We start from the raw sequence: 26427 nt of genomic DNA on the forward strand, positions 1-26427 counted from the left end.
TTTCTGGCAGGCTGCCTGTGGAGTGATTTTGTTGATGTGGGTGGGTAGACTTGGGTGTCTCTGCATGGAGGGGGGTGGGGTTGAGGAAGGATCAGGAAAAGAAAAGGTTGCTACACAAAAGCAGTAATGCCACAGGGTAAGTTTGAGTTGCATGTGGATGAATTAATGACTGAAACTGGTCTTTCAAGTGAAATGTAGAACTCTGCCAGCAGTTCACATTGTGCATACAGTATGGTACTTCAGTAAAATTTGCTTAACTTGAGTGCTGGAATATGTCTGAGTTTTGTACTTCAGTGCACCACATTGTTTTCCCTTCCTTTTGCTTCAGGGAAGAAGAGGGTATGCCCGTACTTTTGACCAGGAAGGCCCCAGGCTGAACTTGGTAGCAGCTAAATGGATGGTATTAATATGGGAAGTTCATGAGCAGGTAGTACCTGCTGTGGAAATGAGGATGGAAGGAAGCAGGAAGATAAATTCTCAGTGTTGATAAATTTTGTTTGCTTCGTGGATTTGTGTCTATCATCATTTCTTCACTTTTCAGCAGCCTCTGTATTTTGTTTTCATGCACCGGATAAGTGTTAAGATGTTAGATGTGAATGAGAGGTTTCTCGGCTGAAGAGGTGCAGGCTTGAGAACTGGTAAAATAAGAGGAAAGGGTAATCTCTTTAAATAAAAAGGTCAAGGTCTTAGAGTCCAGTAGAATGTTTAACAAAGCATGTTATTCAATACACAATGAGCATAAAACTTGGATTCCAATCCATTTTGTAAATCCTGCCGCCTTTTCTCTCCAAGCTATCTCCCAGGGAATAGAAATAACTCATAGATTCAAAATGATCTGGATCAGTGCCTATTGAAGGAGGTGTTGAGAGTTGACAGTTACTGGTTTGCATCATAATTTCTGCTGGAAACAATCTTTTGTTGGCATTATCTATTTGTATATTCCTAGCATTCCTTTTACTTTATTCAGTCAGCTGAATATTTTTATATTTAAATATAATTTGGAATTTATAAAACTCTTCCCAGTGGTTCAGTATGTCTCTGTTCCATCCAGCAATAGACTTGGAGCAAGAAGTAAAATCTGGGCTTTGAAATGTCACATTTTGTTCTTCAAGCAAAACATCTGCTTTTACACAAGATTTTTTTTTGAATACTGTTCATTTTACTTGCAGTATTAAGCATCCTTAATTGATTGCATAGACATGCAAGAATATACAACACCATGAATACGATTTCACTTTTTTGCTCTCATTTTACGTTCCTTATTTAATTTTTATATTTCTTATTGTAACTTATAGTATTTTTTGTATTGCACTGAATTGCTGCCACAGAACAGCAAATATCACAACATAAGTCAGTGATAATAAACCTAATTCTAATTCTGAGCTGAACAACATATCAACCAAACTGTCTGTTGCATCATGTATGCTCTACTCAAGCCACCTCCTATCTCTCCTTATCTATATCTATGTAAACCTTATTTGTTTGTTGAATCTCTTTTTAAAGTGCGTGCATGCATGCAAGTTATTCAGTTTACTTAAGTGGTATCCTGTATCGGCCAGCTTCAGATTCTTACCATCCTTTGAGAAAAGAAGTTCTTTCTGGATTCCCCGCAGGATTTAATGGTGACTATTTTGTAATGATAGACCCTGGTTATGCTGTTTCTTGCACGTGGAAATGCTCTGACCTTTGTATTTGAGAATGACTTACCTTTTTCAGTTCTGTTGGTTCATGGGTAGTTGCCAAGGTGGTTCTGGGATTTGCAGACTCTGTTCCAGGAAGAACATGGAATGCTTGATGAGGTGGTGTTCTCTTTCCTTTGTTCTCACTTAATTTTGATGGTGTCAGAAATGATCTGTCAAGTATGGATTGGGACGGGGTGTTTTCTAGCAAAGGTGTACTTGAAAATTGGGGGGTGCCTTCAATAATTAAATTTTGAAAGTAGAAGTAAAGATAACAAGTGTAGGGAACCTTTGTTTTCAAGCAATCGTCAGGCCCTGGTTAAGAGAAAAAAAGATGTGCATAGTAGGTATGGGCAAGTATGGACAAATAAGGTGCAAGAAATGCAAAACAACACTGAAGGAAGAAATCAGCAAGGCTCAAAGAAAGCATGAAGTTGCTCCAGCAGATAAGGTGATAGAGAATCAATCCTAAAGGATTCTACAGGTATGTTCAGCGCAAAAGGATTGCTAGGGACAAAGTGGTAATCCATGCGTGGAGCCAAAAGAGATGGGTGAGATCTTAAATGCTTTCTTTGCATCTGTATTTACATGGGAGATGAACATAGAGTTTATAGAAGTGAGACAAAGCGGCATCAACTGCATGGACCCTGTATAGATTACAGAGGAGGAGGTGTTTGCTACCCTGAGGCAAATCAGGATAGATTTGGCCCCAGGCCCCAGGGCCTGGAAAGAAGTTCCCTTGGACCCTACGTGAGGCAAGTGTAGAAATTGCCATGGCCCTAGCAGAGATATTTAAAACATCTTTAGCAACATCTTTAGAGTTACCAGAGGATTGGTGGATAGCCAACATTGTTTCACTGTTTAAAAAAGGCTTTAAACAGAAACCAGGAAATCATTTGCCGATGAAAGTTATTGGAAGGTACTGTAGGGAACCAGATATATAAGTATTTGGACAAATTAAGGATAGTCAGCATTGCTATGTTCCTGGTTCACGTTCACGTCTAACCAATCTTATAGAGTTTTTCGAGGAAGTTGCCAGGAAAGTGGATGGAGGGAAGGCAGTGGATGTTTTCTACATGGATTTTAGTAAAGTATTTGACAAGGTCCCGCATGGTATGCTGGTCAAGAAGACTTTGGTTTTGTGGGAGAAACAAGAGAGCGGGAATAGAAACATAGAAAATAGGTGCAGGACTAGGCCATTCAGCCCTTCGAGCCCGCACCGCCATTCAGTATGATCATGGCTGATCATCCAACTCAGAACCCTGTACCTGCTTTCTCTCCATACCCCCTGATCCCTTTAGCCACAAGGGCCATATCTAACTTCCTCTTAAATATAGCCAATGAACCGGCCTCAACTGTTTCCTGTGGCAGAGAATTCCGCAGATTTACCACTCTCTGTGTGAAGAAGTTTTTTCTCATCTCGGTCCTAAAGGGTTGCCTCTCTGACTGGAGGCCTGTGACTAGAGGAATGCCACAGGGATTGGTGCTGGATCCTTTGTTGTTTGTCATTTATACCAATGATCTGGATGATAACGGGGTTAACTGGATCAGCAAATTTGTGGATGGCACCAAGATTGGGGGTGTCGTAGATAGTGAGAAAGGCTGTCATGGCTTGCAGAGGAATCTGCATCAGCTGGAAAAATGGGTTGAAAGTGGCAGATGGAGTTTAACACAGACAAGTGTGAGGTTTTGTACTTCAATGGGACCAATCAAGGTAGGTCTTATACAGTGAACTATAGGTACCTGAGGAGTGTGGTAGAACAAAGGGATCTGGAAATACAGGTACATAATTCATTGAAAGTAACATTGGCCTTCATAAATTAATGCATTGAGTATGGAAGATGGGATGTTATATTGAAGTTGTAAAGGATGTTGATGAGGTCTAATTTGGAGTATTGTGTGCAGCTTTGGTCATCTACCTACAGGAAAGATGCAAATAAGGTAGAAAGAGTGCAGAGAAATGAGTTTTAAGGAAAGATTGAGTAGGTCAGGACTGTATTCTTTAGAACATAGAAGACTGAGAGGAGATTTGTTAGAGGTATACAAAATTATGAGGGGTATAGATAGGGTTAATGCAAGCATGCTTTTTCCACTCAGGTTGTTTGAGACTACAGCCAGAGGTCATGGCTTAAGTTTGGAAGGTGAAAACTTTAAGGGGAACATGAGGGAACTGCACTCAGAGGGTCATGTGAGTGTGGAATGAGCTGCCAGTGCAAGTGGTCTATATGAGCTCGATTTCAATGTTTGAGAAGTTTGGATTGATACATGGATAGTAGGGATATGGAGGGCTGTGGTCCCAGTGCAGAGCGATGGGCGTAGGCAGTTCGTGGTTTTGGCTTCGACTAGATGGGCTGAAGGGGCTGTTTCTGTGCTGTACTTCTCTGAGTCTATGACTGACCCTCTGCATGCTTTTGTTGAAAGGACTAGATTCTCAGTGCCTTCCTATATGTTACTGTTCCATTTTGAGCAGTTAGCGCATGTGGAATCCTATCTGCTAATTTTGTCCATCAAAGTCGTTACTCAGTCTGTTAGTTTTCAGGTTCGTATGGATGGTTTTGAGAACAGAGCAGGGAGTTAGAAGTTAGATTGGGGTTTAGGGACAGGGATGAGGCAGAGTTTGAGGTCAGGCCAGAGTGCATGTTGGAGTGCTCTGGTCAAAGGCCAGCGATCCCCATGGATGGATATTGGTCCAGCAAACACTGTGGACGGAGACTAGTGATCCCCATAGTCATTGACTGTGGTTGGTAGGCCCTGTGGATGAGGATTGGTGACTCCACTCCTTCAGTGTGCACATTTTGGTGTTTAGGCATGCATGTAGTGTAGCTGCATTTTTGGAGGTGACTCATTAAAGCATGAAAAGAATTTCAGCAGTTGCATGTTTTCAGCATTGATATGGTGTATGATTGTATGCCCATAAGACAAAAGACTATAAGACATACGAGCAGAATTTGGCCATTCAGCCCATTATGTCTACTCCACCATTCTATCATGGCTAATTTATTATCCCACTCAACCCCATTCTCCTGCCTTCACTCTGTAACCTTAAATGCATTGACTAATAAAGAACTTATCAACCTCTGTTTTAAATATACTGTACTTGATGACGTGGCCTTGACAGCCGCCTGTGGCAATGTATTCCACAGATTCACTGCGCTCTGGCTAAAGAAATTCCTCCTCGTCTCTGTTCTAAATGGGTGTCCCTCTAGTCCGAGGATGTGCCCTCTAGTCTTTTGCCCACTATAGGAAACATCCTCCCTCCATCCTCTTTCCAGACCTTTCAATATTCAATAAGTTTCAATGAAATTTCTCCCCATCCCCCATTCTTCGAAACTTCAGCGAGTACAGGCCTAGAGCCATCAAAAGTTCCTCATATATTAACGCTTTCACTCCCAGAATCATTCTTGTGAACCTCCTCTGGACCCTCTCCAATGCCAGCACATCTTTTCTTAGATTAGGTGCCGAAAACTGCTCACAATACTCCAGTGTGGTCTGACCATTGCCTCATAAAACCTGAGCATTACATCCTTGAAATGTTATGTTCTACTCCTCTTGAAATGAATGCTAACATTGCATTGTCTTCCTCACCACTGACTCAACTTGCAAATTAACCTTTAGGGAATTCTGCACGAGGAATTTAGGGAATTTGCATCTCTGAGTTTTGAATTTTCTCCCCATTTAGAAAATAGTCTACTATTTTATTCCTTCTACTGAAGTGTATGACCATGTACTTCCCTATACCATATTCCATCTGCCACTTCTTTGCCCATTCTCCCATTGTCTGACTCCCTTCTTTCTCAGTACTGTTTGCCCCTACACCCATCTCTGTGTCATCCGCAAACTTGGCCATAGAGCCTTCAATTCTGTCATCAAAATCATTCACATATAACATGAAAAGAAGTGGTCCCAACACTGATCCTTAGTGAACACCACTGGTCACCCGCACCCAACTAGAAAAGGGCTGTTTTATTCCCACTCTTTTGTCTCCTGCCAGTTAGTCAATCATCTCTCCATGCTAGTATCTTTCGAGGCCATGGACTTGTAACTTGTTAAGTAGCCTCATGTGTGGCACCTTGTCAAAAGCTTTCTGAAAATTCAAATAAAATACATCCACCAACTTCCTTTATCTATCCTGCACCTTATTTCCCTTATTTCCTCAAAGCATTCCAACAGATTTGTCAGGCAAGATTTTCCCTCCATGCTGACTTTGGCCTATTTTTATGACAAGCCTCCAAGTACCCTAAAACCTAATCCTTAACAATTGACTCCAATATCTTGCCAACCACTGAAGTCAGGCTAACTGGCTTATAATTGCCTTTCTTCTGCCTCCATCTCTTAAAGAGTGGAGTGACATGACAGTAGTAAAGATAAAAACTCTGATAGCAAGCCTGAATGATGTGAATGAATTTGACACAAGGTGTGAGACAGTGGGAAACTTGATCACAGAAGGCCACAACAAGGACTTTGTATAACACTGAATCTGATTATCTCAATGCTTTAGATACTGCATGAGTGGAAAGGTGGAAAATGTACTGAGTTTAATTTTAATGTTCGCAACCAGTTTGTTCGTATGAATATCAGTACAACTGCTGGCAGTTCAATTATAGGCAGTAATGTGGTCATGAAGAGGTTCAGTAAAGTGCTGTTACTGAAAAGGATACTGAAGATTTGTTCTAGTGAGGCTGGAAACCATAAGTCAAATCTGGTATTCATTTTCCATAAAGGTCAAAATATGACATTAGCAGTTATAGGAGCCAAGTTCACAACAATTTCAACTCCATTTTGGGAGGTTTGGCTCAAGGAATTAAAATTTAATTGAAAGAATTTACTGGACTGTACAGTCTGCAACCATGGCTGTATTAGCCACATGTACAATGCGCAAATGCATTCAAAAATTTGCATACTGCATATGGCAGCAGAAAACCCACATATTACATAGACTTCCAAGATGGTGGCGCGACACAGCTTGCAGCGGCCACTCCAGAGCTGATTACCTGTTGTTTGTGAAGTGGTGTGCTGTGTGCAATCATAATCGATTGAAAATGGATGTGGGAGCATGGAGGAGCATCGGGAAATCTCCAGGAAGACCTTCTTCGTTGCTGTTTCTGCTGTGAGGTCCGGGACTGCTGGGAAGAACAGGCCCCCAGTCCTCAGGGTCGTGTTGTCGATGGCCGTTGGCGAGGCAATGGTGCTCGGAGAAGCTGTGCCGGCAGGGATGGTCGTCAGCTCGGAGGTTCGACCGACTCGGAGTCTGCTGTGGTCAGGTTGCTTTCGGTGTGTGCTGCGTCTGCGAGGCTGGGTTCGATGGAGCTTTCATTGTGTGCTGTGTCTGGAAGGCTGAGTCGGGCGGTGCCGTGGAAGTCCATAGCGGGGATATTTCCTTCTGCCGCCAGCGTGGGATGGCGAGTCTGTCGGGACCCTGGGGTCTTGTGGAAACTGTGGTGATTTCTTTTGAACTTCTAGTCCTTTAGCATCTTTGGACTATTCTTACTGTGCCCATAGTCTGTTTTTTTTTTATCAATTATGCTAGTGTTTGCACTGTTGTAACTATGTGGTTTTGTGCAGGTCTTGAAGCTTTAGTTTTTGGTCTTGTTTGTCTGGTGGATTTGGAGCTCCTTTCCGGGGAATGCGCTAAAACGGTAGAGCGATATTAATATGCAGCAGTCTCTCTGGACTCTGGATTGGGGATTGCCAAACGTTATATGGATTTTCTAGTGTAGTCTGTTTTGTCATATGCTTTTGTGATATCATTCTGGAGGAACGTAGTCTCATTTTTTAACTGCATTGCATTTGTGGTTTCTAAATGACAATAATCTGAATCTGACTTGACTGTACGAATTAGGAGCAGAGATTGGCCTCTCAGTGCCTTGAGCCTGTTCTGCTATTCAATGAAATTATGGCTGAGTTTAACTACAGCTCCACATTCCCACCAATCCTCGATGACCATTTATTCCAGTACTGATCAGAAATCTTTAAACTCTGCCTTAAAATATTCAAAGACTTTGTTTCCACACTTTTTGAGGAAACAGGGTGATACTGGAAGGTTGTTTTTTCTACTCGAGGCCCTTGGATTGGTGCTGGGGCCTGTTGTTTGACATCTATATCAAGATTTGGATAAGAATATATAAGGCATGCTTTGTAAATTTGCATAGTACACTGATATGGTTGGTATAGTGGACAGTAAATAATGTTATCAAAGGTTACAGGAGGATCTTATCAGCTGAGTAAGTGGGTCAAGGGATGGCAAATAGAGTTTAATTCAGACAAGTGTGAAGTGTTGCATTTAGGAAAGTCAAATCAAGGTAGGACTTACACGATGAATGATAGGCCCATGGGGAATGTTGGCTGAAGGACCTATTTCTGTGGTGTTTTGATAAATCTAGGCAGTTCCCCCTCTACGTAACTTCTCTGTCTCTTTCTTCCATTCCTCTAAATTTAATGATGAGCAACTAACCAGCCGGAGTTATTTCTAATACTTTTCAAAAATCTGGCCTCAGTTTTTAGAAATATTTACTTACTTTGGCATGTTCTTAGTGAATTTGCTTCTTGGATAATATTTACTCACGTAGGTTTCTTCTGGAAACAATAATTAAAGGAGCTTTATTTCCAGGTGAGAACTATTTAAAAAAAAGACAAATATTTAAGAAGATACCAACTTTTAACAAAATAATTTAAGAGTGGAAATGGTGATGAACAATTAGAAATAAACATCTCAAAATGCATGACAAATATTGTGTTGTTAAAGGCCAATTTAAATCTTTTAGACTGTATCTGCTGATGTCTTGGGAGGATAGGGAGAACCACTTTGAACACTGAACTAATGGTTCTGGTGGTTCCTATGGTGTCCTGTGATAGTTATAGATTGGGGGAGTTGAGTACTGTAATGAAACAGCCGTGTTCTCAATTGAAGATTATGTGGATCTTGCAAGTGTTTCTGTGTGTACAACCTCGATGCTGGTTGAAGCACTGCATCCTTAATAATGGGAATCTATGTGGATCTTGCAAGTGTTTCTGTGTGTACAACCTCGATGCTGGTTGAAGCACTGCATCCTTAATAATGGGAATCCCTTTCTCAAAGTCACAACACCAACTGATGTAATTGCTTAAGTTTGAATGCTGTAATTTTTTTTTAGTATTGTTACAGCAGAGTGAACGAGCCAAATGAATATTCCATTAGCTTCTTGGCTTGGGCCTTAAATGTTGTGCGCAATGAGTATTGCTTTCCAGATAATTATGGCTGTTTTGAAGGGAGCAGCTAGATTATACAATAAGTGATGGCTGAAATGAATAATGTTGCCAGGGCTTCATTGATTTGCATTACAATCTTTATATCTACCTGAACTTTTATCAATTTTCAATAAATAAAGCTTTAACATTAGTCTATAAACTTCACTTAAATGAGACACTTAGTGGATCTTAATTCCCTGTCTATAGTTTACACCTGCACTATAGATTCCTGTAGACTTATAAATTCAGATGTGTGATTAGAAACTGTTGCATTTGGTTGTCCTGGTGGAATAATATGGGATTATTGCTCTTATCAGATTGCATTTGGGCCAGTTTTAATTTTTCCATTCCAAAGGAGCTGTTATATTTCCCTTTACTGTATCCATTTATTTCTTTAAAAAAAATATAATTTTGATGTTCAGGATCATTGTTTTGCATGAAGAGCTTCCTGATGTTCTGAATTTATTGATCAGAGCTTCTATGTGGGTATTTGTAGTTGATTTTATAATTTTAATTTGGTTGCAGGTTGAAGAGAGCTTCATCACTGCTGGATGAGGATGATTACTTTCCAGAGCTGCTAACCCTCCCTCCTCGAGATCGTCTTGATTGGGAAGAGACCATTAGTACTATGGTAATAATTCTAGTGGATAAATTGAAATTCTTTTATTTGCCCAAAGCCTTCAATATCCTCTACATCTGATAGTCTGAATGTTATCTGAAATGTATTTGAAAACTGTTGAATTCAGAATGCCAAATAATTTGTTTTTGTACCACTTTTCACTTGCGTGTACAATTCATACAAAGATTCAAAAGGTTATTTTAATAACAAAGTATGTATGCAGTATGCAACTCTGAGGTTCTTCTACTCCGGTTAGCCACGAATCAAAGAAAACCATGGAAGTCGGTTCAAAGCAAAAGAGCAAACCCACTGCCCCCACACAAAAAAGAGCAACACGATTATCAACCGCCTCCACACAAATCACAAGATCATCGACCCCCTCTCCCTGGCATGAAACATTACAAGAACATTGACCTCAAAATCCCCCTCCCCCACACAAAAAGCTAACAAAAATGCAACAAGGACATTGGACCCCCCCCCCCCCCCCCAACCCCAACCCCCGTTACCCACAGGAAAAAAAGCGAAAGGGAAAACAGGAATGGGTGACTAACAAGAATATAAAAACTAATAAAGACTGGAAAAAGTCCATAGTTCATATCCAAATCTATAAACGCAGAACCTCAGTATTATCCTCTGACATCGTTGAAAGAAAGAGATACAGCTTGAACACAGAGGCCTGCCCTTTGGGCACAGCAATAGGCCACACAGGCTCCTTCATCAGTAGAGCAAACCCATCAGCGATCAGAAGACAAGTAGTCGGCACTGAAACCATGCTTGCGTTCCGCATTCATCTCAATGTTTCAGTCTTCCTCATCACTTTAATCATAGTCATAGAGAAGTACAGCACAGAAAAGGGCCTTTCAACCAATCTAGTCCATGTTGAAACTATTTAAGCTGCCTACTTCCATCAGTCCACTCTGGGGCCATAGCCCTCCATATCCCTACTATCCATGTACCTATCCAAACTTATCAAACATTGAAATTGAGCTTGCATGGTTATGCTGGCAGCTCATTACATGCTCACACGACCCTTTGAGTGAAGTTTCCTTTATGTTCTCCTTAAAACTTCTCACCTTACAACTTCTGGTTGTAATCCCACCCAACTTCAGTGGAAATAGTCTGCTTGCATTAACCCTATCTATACCCCTCATAATTTTGTATACCGCTATCAAATGTCTCCTATCAATTTTCTACATTCTAAAGAATACAGTCCTAACTGATTTAATCTTATTCAGTGGCATGCAAAAGTTTGGGCACCCCAGTCAAAATTTCTGTTACTGTGAATAGCTAAGAGAGTAAAAGATGACCTGATTTCCAAGAGGCATAAAGCTAAAGATGACACATTTCTTTAATATTTTAAGCAAGATTACTTTTTTATTTCCATCTTTTACGCTTTCAAAATAACAAAAATGGAATAGGGCCCGAAGCAAAAGTTTGGGCACCCTGCATGGTCAGTACATAGTAACACCCCCTTTGACAAGTATCACAGCTTGTAAACACTTTCTGTAGCCAGCTAGCAGTCTTTCAACTCTTGTTTGGGGGATTTTCACCCATTCTTCCTTGCAAAAGGCTTCTAGTTCTGTGAGATTCTTGGGCCGTCTTGCATTCATTGCTCTTTTGAGGTCTCTTCACAGATTTTCGATGATGTTTAGGTCAGGGGACTGTGAGGGGCATGGCAAAACCTTCAGCTTGTGCCTCTTGAGGTAGTTGATTGTGGATTTTGAGGTGTGTTTAGGATCATTATCCTGTTGCAGAAGACATCCTCTTTTCGTTTTCAGCTTTTTTACAGACTGATGTTTGCTTCCAAAATTTGCTGGTATTTAATTGAATTCATTCTCCCCTCTACCAGTGAAATGTCCCCTGTGCCACTGGCTGCAACACAAGCCCATAGCATGATCGACCCACCACTGTGCTTAGCAGTTGGAGAGGTGTTCTTTTCATGAAATTCTGCACCCTTTTTTCTCCAAACATACCTTCGCTCATTGTGGCCAAAAAGTTCTATTTTAACTTCATCAGTCCACAGGACTTGTTTCCAAAATGCATCAGGCTTGTTTAGATGTTCCTTTGCAAACTTCTGACACTGAATTTTGTGGTGAGGACACAGGAAAGATTTTCTTCTGATGACTCTTCCATGACTTTTGATTTGCTTTTCTAACAATCCTACAAGCGGTTCTCTCGGAAAGTTTTCTTGGTCTTCCAGACCTCAACTTGATCGCCGCTGTTCCTATTAACTGCCATTTCTTAATTACATTACAAAATGAGGAAAGGGCTATCTGAAAACGCTTTGCTATCTTCTTATCGTCTTCTCCTGCTTTGTGGGCATCATTTATTTTAATTTTCAGAGTGCTAGGTAGCTGCTTAGAGGAGCCCATGGCTGCTGATTGTTGGGACAAAGTTTGAGGAGTCATGGTATTTATAAAGCTTTGAAGTTTGCATCATCTAGCCTTTCCTAACGATGACTATGAACAAGCCATAGCCCTAACAAGCTAATTAAGGTCTGAGATCTTGGTAAAAGTTATCTGAGAGCTCAAATCTGTTGGGGTGCCCAAACTTTTGCATGGTGCTCCTTTCTGTTTTTTCACTCTAAGATTGTTCAAAACAAAAATAATACACACATCTTTCTTAAAGTGATGAAAAGAATGTTTCATCTTTAACTTTGACTTTTGGAGATCAGTTCATCTTCTACTCTCTTAACTATTCACAGTAACAGAAATTTTGACCAGGGGTGCCAAAACTTTTGCATGACACTTTAACTCAGGCCCTCCAGATCCAGCAACATCTTTGTAAGTTTTCTCTGTACTCTTTCAACCTTGTTTACATCTTTTCTGTAGGTAGGTGACCAAAACTGCACACAGTACTCCTAATTAGGTCTCACTAATGTCTGATATGACTTCAACGTAACATCCCATCTTCTGTACTCAGTACTTTGATATATGAAGGCACACAGCTAGTCACAGGCCTCCAGTCAGAGAGGCAACACTCTACTACCACTCTCTGGCTTCTCCCACAAAGCCCATGTCTAATCCAGTTTACTATTTCATCTTGAATGTTGAGCAACTGAAGCTTCTTGACCAGCCTCCCATGTGGGACCTTGTTAAATGCTTTGCTATAGTCCATGTAGACATCATCCACTGCCTTGCCTTCATCTACTTTCCTGGTAACTTCCTCGAAGAACTCTATATGATTGGTTAGTCACGACCTACCATGCACGAAGCCATGTTGACTATACTTAATTTGTCTATGTCTGTCCAAATACTTATATATCTGATCCCTTAGAATACCTTCCAATAACTTTCCCACTACTGATGTCAGACTCACTGGCCAATGATTTCCTGGGTTCTGATCTGAGATTTTTTTAAACAGTGGAAAAACATCAGCTATCTGCCAATCCTCTGGTACCTGTCCTTTTGCTAAGGATGTTTTAAATATCTCTGCCAGCGCTGCGGTAATTTCTGCACTTGCTTTCCGTAGGGTCTGAGGGAACGCCTTGTCAAACTTTGGGGATTTATCCGCCCTGATTTGACCATAAGGCAAAGGAGCAGAAGTCAGCCATCTGGCCCATTGAGTCTGCTCTGCCATTTCATCATGAGCTGATCCAATCTCCCCTTTAGTCCCATTCCCCTGCCTTCTCAACATAACCTTTGATGCCCTGACTACTCAGGTACCTATCAATCTCTGCCTTAAGTACACCCAATGACTTGGCCTCCACTGCTGCTTGTGGCAACAAATTCCATAGATTCACCATAGATTTGCCTCAGGGTAGTAAAACACCTCCTTCTCTGTAATATGTGCAGGGTCCATGAAATTGTTCCCACTTTATCTCATTTCTTTAGACTGTGTATCCATCTCCCACGTAAATACAGATGCAAAGAATGCATTTAAGATCTTCCCCATCTCTTTTGGCTCCACACATGGATTACCATTCTGGTCTTCCAGAGGAGCGATTTTGTTCCTTGCATTGCTTTTGCTCTTAACATACCTGTAAAATGTCTAAAAATTCTCCATCATCTTGAATGCAAAGAGCAACCTCATGCCTTATTTTAGCCTTACTGATTTATTTCTTAAATGTTCTGTTGCATTTCTTATACTCCATAAGGACCTCCTTTGTTCCTACTTGCCCGTAACTGCTATGTACCTCCTATTCTCTCTTATCCAGGGCCTAAATATCTGTTGAAAACAAAGGTTCCCTACTCATGTTTTTGTTATCTTTTATTCTACTAGGCACGTACATGCTTCGGACTCTCAAAATTTCATTTTTGAAGGCCTCCCACTTATCAAGTACTCCTTTGCCAGAAAACAGCCTGCCCCAATCATTCTTGCCAGATCATTTGATACCATCAGGATTGGCCTTTCTTCAATTTAGAATCTCAATCCATGGACCAGACCTATCTCTTTGCATATTTACTTGGAAACTAATGATGTTGTGGTCACTGGATGCAAAGTATTCCCCTTCACAAGCTTCTGTCACCTGCCCTGACTCATTCCCACACTCTAAAGTATCACACACTCTCTCATTGGGACTGTTACGTACTGATGAAGAAAACTTTACTGAACATATTTTACAAAGTTCTATCCCATCAAGTCCTTTTACAGTATTGGATTCCCAGTACATATGTGGAAAGTTAAAATTACCTTGCAATTTGAGAGGGAGAAGCTTAAGTCAGATGTATCAGTATTACATTGAAGTAAAGGGAATTACGGAGATATGAGAGAGGAACTGGACAGAGTTCATCAGAAGGAGCCTCTAACAAGAGAAAATCTGCAGATGCTGGAAATCTGAGCAACAGGTGCAAAATGCTGGAGGAACTCAGCAGGCCAGGCAGGACCTCGCACACTCTTGATCTTTTCAAGGATTTCAAGTTCCCTGGCTCCCATCATCTTATTTTAACTATGGACATCCAGTCCCTATATACCTCCATCACCCACCAGGAAGTCCTTAAAGCTCTCTGTTTTTTTTTCTGGACAAAAGACCTAACCACTTCCCCTCCACAACCACCACTCTCCCCCACCTTGCAGAACTTGTCCTCATTCTAAATAATTTCTCCTTTGGCTCCTCCTACTTCCTTCAAACAGAAGTGGTAGCCATGGGCTCTCATATGGGTGCCAGCTATGCCTGCCTGTTTGTCGGCTATGTGGAACAGTCTATGTTCTAAGCCTACACTGGTGACCATCCTGCACTTTTCCTTTGCTACATTGACAACTGTATTGGTGCTGTTTCCTGTGCACCAATCTTGTTGACTTCATCCACTTCGCCTCCGGCTTCCACTCTGCCCTCAAATTCACCTGGTCCGCTTTTGACACCTCCTTTCCCTTTCTCAATTTCACTGCCTATATCTTCAGAGACAGCTTATCCACCAATGTTCCTACAAACCCATGGACTCTCACAGCTATATGGGCTACACCTCATCCCACCCTGATACTTGTAAAAATGCTGTCCCATTCTCAATTCCTCCATCTCTCCCACATCTGCTGTCAGGATGAGGCTTTTCATTGTAGAACGAAGGAGAAGTCCTCTTTTTCAAAGAAAGGGGCTTCCCTTCCTCCGCCATTAACATTGCCCTCAACCACATCTTTTCCATTTCACTCGTGTCTGCTCTTACCCCCATCCTCCCGCCACCCTACTAGGAATAGGGTTCCTCTTGTCCTCATCTACTACTCCACCAGCCTCCACATCTAGTGCATAATTCTCCAAAACTACCACCCTCTCCAAGCACGTCTTCCCCTGCCACCCCCAACTACTTTCTGTTTTCCGCAGGGATCACTGTCTATGTGACTTCTTTGTCCATTCGTCCCACTCCGCTGATCTCCCTCCTGGCATTTATCCTTGCAAGTGGAACAAGTGCTACACTTGCCTATACACCTCCTCCCTCGGGGTCCTGAACAGTCCTTCCAGGTGAAGCAGCACTTCACCTGTGAGTCTGCTGGGGTCATTTACTGTGTTCTGTGCTCCCTGTGTGGCCGCCTGTATATCAGTGAGACCCGACGTCAATTGGGAAACTACTTTGCCAAGCATCTACACTCTGTCTGCCAGAACAAGCATGATTTCCCAGTGGCCACCTGTTTTAATTCCAGTCCCCATTCCAATTGCACTTCCCAATCCAATTTTAATTCCATTCTGTCCATCCATGGCCTCCTGTACTGTCGTGATGAGGCCATACTTAGGTTGGAGTAACCACTCCTTGTATTCTGTTTGGGTGAACTTCCAACCTGAAAATCGATTTCTCCAACTTCTGGTAATGCTTCACACCCCCCCCCCCCCCCCCCCCACCCCTCACCATTCCCCATCTCATTATCTCCTTGTCTGCTCATTGCCCCCCTCTGGTGCTCCTCCTTCCTTTTCTGTCTGTTTCACCAATGAACTTCCCAGCTTTTTACTTCATCCCTCCCCCTCCCAGTTTCACCTTGTGTTTCTCTGTCCCCTCCCCCACACCTTTAAAATCTACTCATCTTTTTTCTTCAGTCCTGTTGAAGGGTCTCCACCCAAAACGTCAACTGTACTTTTTTCTATAGATGCTGCCTAGCCTGTTGAGTTCCTCCAGCATTTTGTGTGTGTTGGAAGGGGACACTAGCAGGGATGATGGCAGAATAGCAATGGCTGGAGTTTCTGGGAGTGCGCAGGTTAGGTGCATCCCAAGGAAGAAGTATTCCAAAGGCACGTTGATACAACCATGGCTGACCAGGGAAGTAAAAGCCATCATAAATATGAGCTAAAGAGAGGGCATATAATAAAGCAAAAGTTAATGGGAAGTTAAGAGTATTCTCATTGGAGGGTACAGCATGAGAAAAGAGAGGTGTCCATGTAGAATGGAAATAAGAAGGAATTTCTTTAGCTAGAGGGTGTTGAAACTGTCAAATTTGTTGCCACAAGCGGCTATGGAGACTAGGTTATTTGGTGTATTTAAGGTGGAGGTTGATAGGTTCTTGATTAGTCAGGGTGTGAAAGGATATGGGGAGAAGGCAGGCATCCGAGCACCATGATGAGGCAGATACTGCCATATAGCCCATTAAGAACCCCTCAGGCTGCAGCGTCTATCTGGAGTGTGGGAAGTGAACCGTCTAAATGTATAAGTGATCTTACAATCTCCAAATAAGCTAAAAGGACTTGGTGAACATACAGCACCTGGAAATAATCAGATATGCACCATTGCAGGAACAGTGTGTGCTGTGGAGCGCTTCAGACCAGACTAAAGCAATAGGGAATATAATTGCTGCTCCTTAGTATCCTCCTGACCAATGAACTATCATTTGAGAGCAAGATAGAGCACCTAAGAGTGTGTTTGCTGTATCAGAGGGAAATGAAGGATTGCTGCTTACTCTGTTTTACTGAGACATGGCTCACTTCCCACACTCCGGATAGACGCTGCAGCCTGAGTAGTTCTTAATGAACTAGATGGTGGCATCTGCCTCATCGTGGTGCTCCGATGTCTTGTCTCACTTTTGTTCTCCTGACTGTTCGACTGAGAGTGTTTTCAAGCATGATCCTGAACAGTTTACTTAATCATCAAAAGCAGATGTAACACTGGCACTCAATTGATGCCTTGCCAGGAACTTGACTCAGGCTGCCCAAGCACTATCAGCACATCACCTGCTGCACGAGAGTACCCAAAACACTTGACCAGTGCTACATTACCATCAAAAATTACTGCTGTTCCATCCCTCAACTGCAATTCAGGAAATCTGACCATCTGGCTACTCTACCTGCATATAGGCAGGGACTAAAGAGCAAGGCGCCAGAAGTAAGGAAAGTGGTGGTCACAGGAGGAAGAGAAGATACTGCTTTCAAGTCAATGCACTGGACTGAATGAATGTACCATGGTTGTCACAAATTTTATACATGTGGATCACAAGATGTGGACTAGTGTGCCCTCACAGAATCAATCAGTCTTTACTAACCAGAAGCCCTGGATGAACTAAGGAATTCACAATCTGCTGGGGGTTAGATCAGTTATATTCAGGACTGGCGACCCAGAAAGCTGCAAGCATTCCAGGTATGACCTCTGGAAAGCCATTTTGCATGCAAAGTGGCAGTTCAAGACTAAACTTGAATCACAGAGGGATGCTCAACAACTGATGGCAACGCTTGAATGCCATTACCCTCCTACAAAGCAAAGCCAAGTAACATAAATGGCAACACACAATATGCTGGAGGAACTCAGCAGGCCAGGCAGCATCTATAAAAAAAGCATAAGTGACAACAAGCCTTTGCTCCCAGATGAGCTCATACCTTTTATGCTTGCTTTAACTATCAGAACAGAAGCACCTTCATGAACCCCACACCACCCCGACAGCCTGTGATCTCAATCTCTGAGGCTAACATGAGAGCATCCTTCAGGAGGGTGAACCCATTGAAAGCAAGTAGCCCAGATAGTGTACCTGTGCGAGCACTGAAGACCTGAGCTTATCAGCTGGCGGGGGGGGGGGGTGGGTGGTGGTGTTAACTGACATTCTTAGCCTCTTGCTTCAGCAGTCTGAGGTATCCATCTGCTTCAATCAGGCTTCATGCATATCGGTGTCCAAGAAGAACATGGAAATCTGCCGGGTCAGGTTACAAATCTGTCAGTGGGTGAGCATCTGGGGGACAGTGATCACCGCTCTCTGACCTTTAGCATTATCATGGAAAAGAATAAAATCAGAAAGGACAGGAAAATTTTTAATTGGGGAAGGGCAAATTATGAGGCTAAAAGGCTAGAATTTGCGGGTGTGAATTGGGATGATGTTTTTGCAGGGAAATGTACTATGGACATGTGGTTGATGTTTAAGGATCTCTTGCAGGATGTTAGGGATAAATTTGTCCCAGTGAGGAAGATAAAGAATGGTAGGGTGAAGGTACCATGGGTGACAAGTGAAGTGGAAAATCTAGTCAGGTGGAAGAAGGCAGCATACATGAGGTTTAGGAAGCAAGGATCAGATGGGTCTATTGAGGAATATAGGGTAGCAAGAAAGGAGCTTAAGAAGGGGCTGAGAAGAGCAAGAAGGGGGCATGAGAAGGCCTCGTCGAGTAGGGTAAAGGAAAACCCCAAGGCATTCTTCAATTATGTGAAGAACAAAAGGATGACAGGAGTGAAGGTAGGACCAATTAGAGATAAAAGTGGGAAGATGTGCCTGGAGGCTGTGGAAGTGAGCGAGGTCCTCAATGAATACTTCTCTTCAGTATTTACCACTGAGAGGGAACGATGACGGTGAGGACAATATGAGTGAGGTTGATGTTCTGGAGCATGCTGATATTAAGGGAGAGGAGGTGTTGGAGTTGTTAAAATACATTAGGACGGATAAGTCCCCGGGGCCTGACGGAATATTCCCCAGGCTGCTCCACGAGGCAAAGGAAGAGATTGCTGAACCTCTGGCTAGGATCTTTATGTCCTCGTTGTCCATGAGAATGGTACCGGAGGATTGGAGGGAGGCGAATGTTGTCCCCTTGTTCCAAAGAGGTAGTAGGGATAGTCCAGGTAATTATAGACCAGTGAGCCTTACGTCTGTGGTGGGAAAGCTGTTGGAAAAGATTCTTAGAGATAGGATCTATGGGCATTTAGAGAATCATGGTCTGATCAGGCACAGTCAGCATGGCTTTGTGAAGGGCAGATCGTACCTAACAAGCCTGATAGAGTTCTTTGAGGAGGTGACCAGGCATATAGATGAGGCTAGTGCAGTGGATGTGATCTACATGGATTTTAGTAAGGCATTTGACAAGGTTCCACACGGTAGGCTTATTCAGAAAGTCAGAAGGCATGGATCCAGGGAAGTTTGGCCAGGTGGATTCAGAATTGGCTTGCCTGTAGAAGGCAGAGGGTCATGGTGGAGGGAGTACATTCAGATTGGAGGGTTGTGACTAGTAGTGTCCCACAAGGATCTGTTCTGGGACCTCGACTTTTTGTGATTTTTATTAAAGACCTGGATGTGGGGGTAGAAGGGTGGGTTGGCAAGTTTGCAGACGGCACAAAGGTTGGTGGTGTTGTAGATAGTGTAGAGGATTGTTGAAGATTGCAGAGAGACATTGATAGGATGCAGAAGTGGTCTGAGAAGTGGCAGATGGAGTTCAACCCGGAGAAGTGTGAGGTGGTACACTTTGGAAGGACAAACTCCAAGGCAGAGTACAAAGTAAATGGCAGGATACTTGGTAGTGTGGAGGAGCAGAGGGATCTGGGGGGTACATGTCCACAGATCCCTGAAAGTTGCCTCACAGGTAGATAGGATAGTTAAGAAAGCTTATGGAGTATTAGTTTTCATAAGTCGAGGGACAGAGTTTAAGAGATGCGATGTAATGATGCAGCTCTATAAAACTCTAGTTAGGCCATACTTGGAGTACTGTGTCCAGTTCTGGTCGCCTCACTATAGGAAGGATGTGGAAGTATTGGAAAGGGTACAGAGGAGATTTACCAGGATGCTGCCTGGTTTAGAGAGTATGGATTATGATCAGAGATTAAGGGAGCCAGGGCTTTACTCTTTGGAGAGAAGGAGGATGAGGGGAGACATGATAGAGGTGTACAAAATATTAAGAGGAATAGACAGAGTGGGCAGCCAGCACCTCTTCCCCAGGGCACCACTGCTCAGTACAAGAGGACATGGCTTTAAGGTAAGTGGAGGGAAGTTCAAGGGGGATATTGGAGGAAGGTTTTTTACTCAGAGAGTGGTTGGTGCGTGGAATGCACTGCCTGAATCAGTGGTGGAGGCAGATACACTAGTGAAGATTAAGAGACTACTAGAGAGGTATCTGGAGGAATTTAAGGTGGGGGATTATATGGGAGGCAGGGTTTGAGGGTCGGCACAACATTGTGGGCCTGTGGGCCTAAGGGCCTGTAATGTGCTGTACTGTTCTATGTTCAATGACCATCGTGCAATTGCACTTGGATCCACTGTAATAAATTCTTTTGCAAAGATGGTCATGAAACATACCAACTTCTGCCTAAGGAGTGAACTGGTCCCACTCCGGTTTGCCTACTGTCACAGCAGGTTCAGAGCAGATGCCATTTAATTGGCTCTTCTCTCAGCTCTGGAAAATCTGGACAGTAAAAATGCTTTTTATTGACAACAGCTCAGCATTCAACACTATCATCCCCTCAAACCTAATCGATAAGTTCCAAGACCTGAGCCTCACAACCTCCTTGTGCAACTGGATCCTTGTTTCCTCACCGGCAGACCCCATTCAGTGCAGATTGGCAACAACATCTCCACACTCACTATCAGCACAGTTGCACCACAAAGCTGTGTAATAACCCCTTGCTTTATGTGTACCTATGATTGTGTGGCTAAGTACAGCTCCAGTACTGTATTTAAGTTTGCTGATGACACTGTTGTTGGCTGAATCAAAGGTGGTGATAAATCATTGTAGAAGAAGGAGATTGAAAATCTGTTTGAGTGGTGCCACAACAATCTCTCACTCAACGTCAGCAAAACCAAAGTACAGGAAGAAGAAACCAGAGGTCTATGAACCAGTCCTCATTAGGGGATCGGAGGTGGAGAGGGTCAGTAGCTTTAAATTCCTTGTTGTCATCATATCAGTGGATCTGTCCTGGGACCCGCTTGTAATTGCTGTCATAAAATAAGGCATGCCAGCACCTTAACTTTCTTAAGAAGTTTGCATAGATTTGGCATGTCACCAAAAAATTGACAAACTTCTCCAGATGCACAGTGGAGATGATTCTAACTGGTTGTATCACAGCCTACTATGGAAACTCCAATGCCTACGAATGGAAAAGACTACAGAGAGTGGTGGATACAGCCCAATCCATTACAGGCAGAACCCTTCGCACTATTGACTATATTTACATGGACCATAAGACATAGGAGCAAAATTTGGCCTATAATTTACTTTCTTCTGCCCCCTTTAAAGAGTGGAGTGACATGGTACGCTGCCATAAGAAAGCAACATCCATTAATTAGAACCCCAACATTCATGCCATACTCTCTTCTTGCTTCCACCATTGGGTTGGAGATAAAAAAGCCATAGGTCCCACAAAGCTAGCTCTTTGTAGATAAGCAACACACACAAAATGCTGGTAGAACACAGCAGGCCAGGCAGGGCGAAGGGTCTTGGCCCGAAATGTCGACAGTGCTTCTTCCTATAGATGCTGCCTGGCCTGCTGTGTTCCACCAGCATTTTGTGTGTGTTGCTTGAAGTTCCAGCATCTGCAGATTTCCTTGTGTTTGTCTTTGTAGATAGTGCCTCACAGACAACCTGTCAGTTCCAAGTCAGCAAAAACCACAGGGAAATGAATTTAGGGCTTGAGTACTGCCTTCAGTTCTGTTCACCATAATGCATAAAAAGTGTAATTGCACTGTAAAGGGTGCATAAGAAATTTAGTAGATGTTGGTAAGATTGAAATGCAGTTGCAAGTAAAGATTTCGTGGTTTGGGATTGTTTTCTCTAGATACAGGATGCTGAAGGGAAATGTAATAGGATGTACTGTATAACACTGAGGGTGGAGTCTAAAACCAGGTGACCCTGCTTTAAAGTAATTGACAGATGGATCAGAGCGGAGATGAGAGAAAAAAGTTCAGTTACAGGCTGTTAGTAAGCTGGAGCATTTGCTTGAAATATTCAACACAACAAAATGCTTGGATGTGCTTCCATGTGACATGCAGGGCCAGGGATCCAAGTGCTCATAGGTGTCATTAGATTGCCTTATTGTGGGCACTATTTCTCTATCCTTTTGCGTGGTTTGTTACACTTCATAATATGCTGTGGGGTGCAGACTTGTGTAAGCTAACACAGCACGGAAACAGGCCTTTTGGCCCAACTTGGCTATGTTGACAATGGTGCTAGTTCTAAGCTAGTTTTTCATTTCCTTTTGTTTGCCCCCATAGCCCTTTAAACCCTTTCCATTCATGTCCTTATCCAAATGTCTCTTAAATGTTGTTATTGTACTTGCCTCAGCCTCTTCCACTGGCAGCCCATTACATATACGAACCACTCTCCATATGAAGAGCTTGCTCCTCAGGTCCATTTAAAATCCTTCTCATCTCTTATTGAACAACGTTTAACTGGTTTTTAGGTCCATTTCCCTGGGAGAAAGACTGTGTGCATTGATCGTATCTGTACCTATCATGACTTTATACACTTCTATAAGGTTACCCTTCAATCTCCTGCATTCCAAGGAACAAGTCCTAGCCTATTACTCAGTCCCTTGAGTCTTGGCAGCATCCTGGTAAATGTTCTCTGCACTCTTTCCAGTTTAATGATGTCTGCCAAAGCTGTACATAATGCTCCAAGTGCAGCCTTAACAACCTCTTGGACAACTTCTGTAGTTTGAGTCTGAAGATGCTGAGACTGATAAGGCTTTATTGCATGTGATAATCAAAGTTTTCAAAGATATGGATTGCCTAATGACAGATGACTTACTGCCACATAATGATAAATTATCTTGTTCTATAAATATTGACATTAGCCAGAGTGCAAACCATCAGCAATGTATTCATTGCTCATTAACCCAATAACTTGTCCCTGGTCACTCTTGCTTTTTCCTGTTGTTCTGTGGCTTTGCAATCTAATTGTCAGTGATTTAACTAATTTTGGAATCCCATCTAACGACAGTTGTCTTTTATTCATTTTATGAAAAATATTTCCTGATATCCTTTTGATTTGCAAGTGAGTGGAGTTAATGGAGAACTTGTTCAATGTCAGAAGATGTTCAGCCAGTAAATGGTTGTGGTGATGGTTAGCCCTGTTCAAGGAAGAAGCAGAGGGCCCCAGGTATTATGATATTGAATGCAGTTGTAGAGGGATTGGTTGTTTGTGTTGAAGATGAATTGGCTGAGATCTAGAAGCTGTCTGTGAAAGTATCAGAAGGGTCATGGATGGAAGTCGGAAAGGACTGGACAAGCTGCAAAAGTTTCATGGGACAAGATGGTGAAACAGTGGGTTGATCAGGACAAGCTTGATAGTGATTCTTGCAGAGAAAGTAGAAGAGGAATGTGTGAGGTTGGAGGATGGTGAAGCTTCTTGTTCAGTCTTTTTCCTTTTAGATCTGTGTGTTAGATGCTGCCTTGATGTCATCAAGCAAACAAGGAAGTAATTAGCACACTTTTTAATAAAAAGTGCTTCAAATTGGACTGCATAGAAATATTAATATAATTTTAATGTTATTTTGACATTCATTATATTTTAGGGAATTTCAATCCAGGCAATGTTAGATTTTAAAGCAATGAAATGTACCTTTACAAACTCAATTACTCTTGCAGCAATGAGTTACATTTTCAGAGATTTTCTTTCTAGGACAACTTATTTGTTAATGCATTTAAGATTATATCAGATAGCTAAAGTCTTAAGATGATTCTGGCAGAAACTTAAAAAACATCACCCTGTGCAGGTAACCACCAGTGTTTGGACCTCTGCATTTAACTTTGCATGACTGTGCTCTAGAAGTTGCTATTTGTTTTACTACCAAGATTTTGCTCACTTCACAACTGCAAAACTCTGGCTGATATTAACAGTCTCAATGTGTCATCTGGTATTTCTGGCACAGGTATTGTTCTAATTTCCCAATTTGCTTTTCATTTAAGTGTTTAGAACTGACAATTGTATGCCGAAAGCCACATTGTTACCTGTTTAACTGCTTTATTGATTTGTGAACTTTGACCTTCCCAAGTTCATATAGGTTGGGTCTGTCTACTTCCTGACATGGAAATTGTAGGCTAGTAGCATTATATACCACTCTGTGGAATTTGCCTGCTCTTTCAGCGAAATGGTAGTGGAATACGGGCTGAATGGATATGGCTAACTAATTCCAAGACAACATTTATCTGAGCAGGCACTGTGGGATGTCAGCAAGGCATGGTATCATGCTTTTCAATATCTTGAAATGGTGCTTCTTATTTCAGTGATTGACTTGCTTCATTTTTTAGCAGGTGCAATGATTGAAATCATTTCTTAGCAAGTGCAATGGCTGAGTTCTGCCCTTGTTTAACTTCCATAAGTGTAACACTTCACACTTACCTGAGTTAAAGGAATCTGCTTTTCCTTGGCCCACTAGTGATGTTAGAGCTTCAATGGGATAACAGGTATCAGAATAATTTTGGAAATGTTACAAAGTATTGAAATACATTTCATTTCAGTAGCAAGGTATGAATTTATTTTTGATAGAATATTTAAGTGAATTTTATTTTGCTATCTGAGTTATTGGGGTGGTCTCATTTTGTTGTCATAATGTAGTATGAATTTAATTCTATTGTCAGGGCATTGAGGCAAATACTAAGGATTTGTGATGAATCCCAATTTAATTGGGCGTTACAAGATATCAGTGAATTCCATTATATTTGAGTGAATTTTGCTGAGGTGTCAGGCAATTGAGGTATGCATCCTTATGAATTTTATTATGGTTTCAGGTTTAACAAGGTGACAGAGTAGTGAGATGAATCTCAGTATGGAGCCATGGTACTGAGATGAATTTACATTGTGATGTATTTCATTTTGGTGCCAGAGTAGCTGGGGTAAATTTCATATTGTTACCAGGATATTGGGGTACATTTTGCATTGTACCAAACATGAATTGTAGGATGGTGTAGTAGTTTATCAGGTTATACTGTTGTCTCACAGTTCTGGTGATGTGGATCTGATCTTGAATTGATTGTGGTACATTACCCCTCTTGTACTTGGGTGGCAGGAGAGAGGCAGGTGGTTTTCAGGAAAAGGGTTTGGGAATGGGATTAGACGCAATCGACTGGGTGGCAAAGTTCAAAGTAAATTTATTATCAAAGTACTGTTATGAACCCCGTAACTGGGTCACTTACCAGCAAAGATAGAGAGGTCCATTGAAGTCTGATGGTACTATTTTTAACAGTATTTATTGATAAAGGGGCTCAAAAATAAGATCAATGCAAACATACAGATAATATACATCGTCAATACTAAATCTAAAAGCGCGAGTATAATTATAATCAATAAGAAATAGCTCTATCGTTGTCTAGGGGATAATGTATTGTCCGATGGAAATATAAAAGTCACTGTTAGTTCGTTCAAGCTGCAGCGTTTTGGGTTTGAGAGAGGGACACGGGTTAAACTTGTCCAGTTCTTTTATGATGTCAATCCTTCAAGTCTTTTGGGAGTTGGTTTTCCCGTTGTTAGCTAAAAGCCAGTCTCCCATGATAAGAGGCACCAGTTCCGGGGCAAATGGAACCGAACGCACGTGGCCTCCTCCCTACTGGCTTCCGCTATTACGTGATCGCTAGTGTTTCTTCTGGTGCGTCTGAGGGGCTGTTCCCACAGACCCTCTTTTATCCTAACTCACAGGGTCTCAGATGTGAATCAGGTTGGGGTGATGCAATCCCTCCCTCAACCAGTCCACTTTGCCTGAGGGCTTCCACGTAGCACAGTATTGCAATACACAAGTTCGTCTTCAAGAGACAATGGCCGTGTCCCGTAGCTTTATATCGCTGGGGAACGAGACATTCCGCACGTCTCCCTCTCATTTCCTGGGTCTCATGACCCAAATCAATAGTGAACTTGCGATTCTCACAAAGGAGGGGGCTACCCCGCACCCTTCGGCCCCTCAGAGCTGTGGTACATTCATAACAGTACATATATATCACCATATACAACCCTGAGATTCATCTTCTTGCAGGCATGCTCAATAAATCCAGAATAGAATAATAATTCTAATAGAATCAATGAAAGACCACACCAACTTGCAAGTGAAGTTATCTCCTTTGGTTCCAGAACCTGATGGTTGAGAGGTAATAACTGTTCCTGAACCTGTTGGTGTGAATCCCGAGGCTTCTGCACCTTCTCCCTGATGGCAGTGTTTTGAGATTAGTTTTATTATAGAGTCAGGATACTATGGCAAATTTTGTTTGTTACTGGATTACGAAATTGAAATTTAACTTGTATTAAAGTAATACTTATGGTACCAGACTATTCAGGTGACTTTTATTGTGTGAAACAGCTAATTTTAAATTCCAAAGTGATTATATAAA

At 42.1% G+C, this 26427-nt stretch overlaps 1 protein-coding gene across 9 annotated transcripts in view; it reads left to right on the forward strand.

Moving 5' to 3' along the window:
• The window catches only part of LOC132385221 (rho GTPase-activating protein 32-like), a 556026-nt gene that overhangs the window by 222089 nt on the left and 307510 nt on the right, over positions 1 to 26427 (forward strand). For all 9 annotated transcript variants that reach the window (XM_059957165.1, XM_059957162.1, XM_059957163.1 and 6 more), the window contains one exon: positions 9429 to 9534. In XM_059957165.1, coding sequence (XP_059813148.1) covers positions 9429 to 9534 — 106 coding nt within the window. The remainder of the gene's footprint in view (positions 1 to 9428; positions 9535 to 26427) is intronic.

Source organism: Hypanus sabinus, chromosome X2 (assembly GCF_030144855.1).
Source record: "Hypanus sabinus isolate sHypSab1 chromosome X2, sHypSab1.hap1, whole genome shotgun sequence".
In the NCBI taxonomy this organism is placed as follows: domain Eukaryota; kingdom Metazoa; phylum Chordata; class Chondrichthyes; order Myliobatiformes; family Dasyatidae; genus Hypanus; species Hypanus sabinus.